The 2281-nt window shown below is 30.5% G+C and overlaps 1 protein-coding gene across 1 annotated transcript in view; it reads right to left on the bottom strand.

Moving 5' to 3' along the window:
* Phum_PHUM506700 (uncharacterized protein) overlaps nucleotides 1–2281 on the bottom strand; it is a gene marked incomplete at both ends in the record, with an annotated part of 19798 nt that overhangs the window by 9291 nt on the left and 8226 nt on the right. Inside the window, one exon of the mRNA XM_002430939.1 lies at nucleotides 1527–1748. Within this exon, the coding sequence (XP_002430984.1) occupies nucleotides 1527–1748 (222 nt within the window). The remainder of the gene's footprint in view (nucleotides 1–1526; nucleotides 1749–2281) is intronic.

The following is a 2281-nucleotide window of genomic DNA, read 5'->3' as shown; positions in this document are numbered from 1 at the left end:
TTATCGACGTGTCACTAAAATAAATATCTAATTACACTTTTGCGCGAGCTAAGAAAATTAAAAAATTGATAATAAAACCGATAATACGGTCGGGGAGAAGAAAATAATATTTCGAGAGGAGGAGAGAAAAACGAGAGAGAGAGAGAGAGAGGAAGATGAAAAAAAAATAAAATAAAACCGTAAGATGAAAAGAGATGAAAGAAGTGAGAGAAGCGAGGGAGGGGAGGGAAAGGAGGAGAGAAGGAGGAGAAAAATAAAAGATGTCGAATTCGATGAGAACCAACTGCCAATTAACTTAATTTTACTCTCGGTGTAAGAAAGAAAGAAAAAAAAAAATTTTTCCGCTGTCGTAACGAAAGACTTAAAATCAGTTAAGCGTTAATTTCATCGCTTAGAAAATTGCTTTAAAACTCGTTTATATATTTAGCAAAATACTTTTACTCCGAAAAGAGAGAGAGAGAGAGAGAGAGAGAGAGAGAGAGAGAGAGAGAGAGAGAGAGAGAGAGAGAAAGAGAGAAAAAGAGAGAGATGATGTTTTTTTTTTTTTCTTTTCTCTGTTGCGAATGTTTTCGCGGTTTTTATTATTATTATTATTATTATTATTATTATTATTAATATTATTTTAAAAACAAACGCAACGTGTTTTAAAAATAAAAAGCGCGAAAATTATTATTATTATTATTATTATTATTATTATTATTATTATTATTATTATTATTATTATTATTATTGTAACAACGACCGAAACTTATTTAAAAATTACTTCATTCATTCCCTTTCTCTCTCTCTCTCTTTCTTACTTTCTCTCTTTCCCTCTCTCTTTTTCCTCCCTTTCCGTCTTTCTCTTTACCTTTTCCTCCTTATTCTCTCTCTACCTCTCTCTCTTTCTTTTTCTTATTCTTTCTCTTACTTTCTTTCTCTCTCTCTCTCACTCTCTTACTTTCTCTCTTTCCCTCCCTCTATTACTTTCTTTCTCTCTTTCTCTCCCTCTCTTTCTTTCTCTCTCGTTCTTTCTCTGTCTCCTTATTCTTTTTCTTCCTCTCTCTTTCTCTCTCTCTCTCTCTTACTTTCTCTCTTTCCCTCTCTCTTTCTTTCTCCCTTTCCATCTTTCTCTTTCTTATTCTTTTCCATTCACTCTCACCTTTTTCTAATTCCATATTTAATTAAATTAAACATAAACTCGGTTAACCAATCAATAATTAATTTTTTCTTTTCTTTGACGTGGCACCAACGACACACACACACACACTACTTCGTTTTATATTAATAAACGTGTAATCTTAATAAGAAAAAACTTTTCGGATTTGACCTATCACGCGAATAAACATTATTATTAAATGTTTCGTTGATTCGACATGAAAACAACAACAACAACAAATCGCCTTTCGTAGTGTAAATAATTAATTTTGGGGGGTCGAAGTCGTTCTGAAGGGAGGAGAGAGGGTAGGGGCAACAAAGAACTTAGAAAAACAAAAATCCATCCAATGGGAAAAACAAATTTAAAAAAAATAAACATAATTACGAACCTGTTGTTTTGTTATGTAAATGGGTTTGTTTAGTATGACCCACGTGACGGTTTCGTGGCACGCGGGCATCGTCGTCGATCCGTCATACGTCATGTAATATTCCGTTTCCGGTAGTAGATTTTTTATCGATATCCTTTTAACTTCGACTTCTTCTCCTCCATATTTGATTTTTTCTAATTGATCAGTCAATATTCTTAATTCCGGATTTGATAAATCTCCTAACTGGAAAACAAACAATGAACGACGACATGAAACATTTTTATAACAAAGAAAAGAACAAATTTTCCTTTTAAAGGAAATGAATAACGGGAGGAGGGGGAGGGGAAAGGAAAAGAAAGAAAAAGAAAAAATTCGATATTGAAATATTCTTCCTCATTGTACGATTCATAACTTTTTTTTTTCTTTTTTTTCCTTTTTCTTCCTTCCTTTTCCTTTGAACTTATTCCTTTTTTTTTTTTATTTTCCTTTTACAAAAAATTTTCCTGTCTCCTTTTTTTTTATATATATTTTAAATCATTCAAATACGATTCAAATATTAAATTTCTCAAATTTTTGCATTTTTTCATATATATAACGCATGATTGACATTCTTTCAATTGTGTTGACTACATTCGTTAGACAAAAAAAAAAAAAAAAAAAAAATTGTCAGCAGTGTTGCCAAAATAAAAAAAAAAAAATATTGAAACGTAAATAAAAAAAAAAAAAAAAAAAAAAACCGAAAATTAATTTTTTCTTTTCCGTTTTTTTTTTTTTTT

This window comes from Pediculus humanus, genomic scaffold (genome assembly GCF_000006295.1).
Source record: "Pediculus humanus corporis 1103172108278 genomic scaffold, whole genome shotgun sequence".
NCBI lineage: Eukaryota > Metazoa > Arthropoda > Insecta > Psocodea > Pediculidae > Pediculus > Pediculus humanus.
This window is presented reverse-complemented; position numbering and strand designations above follow the sequence as displayed.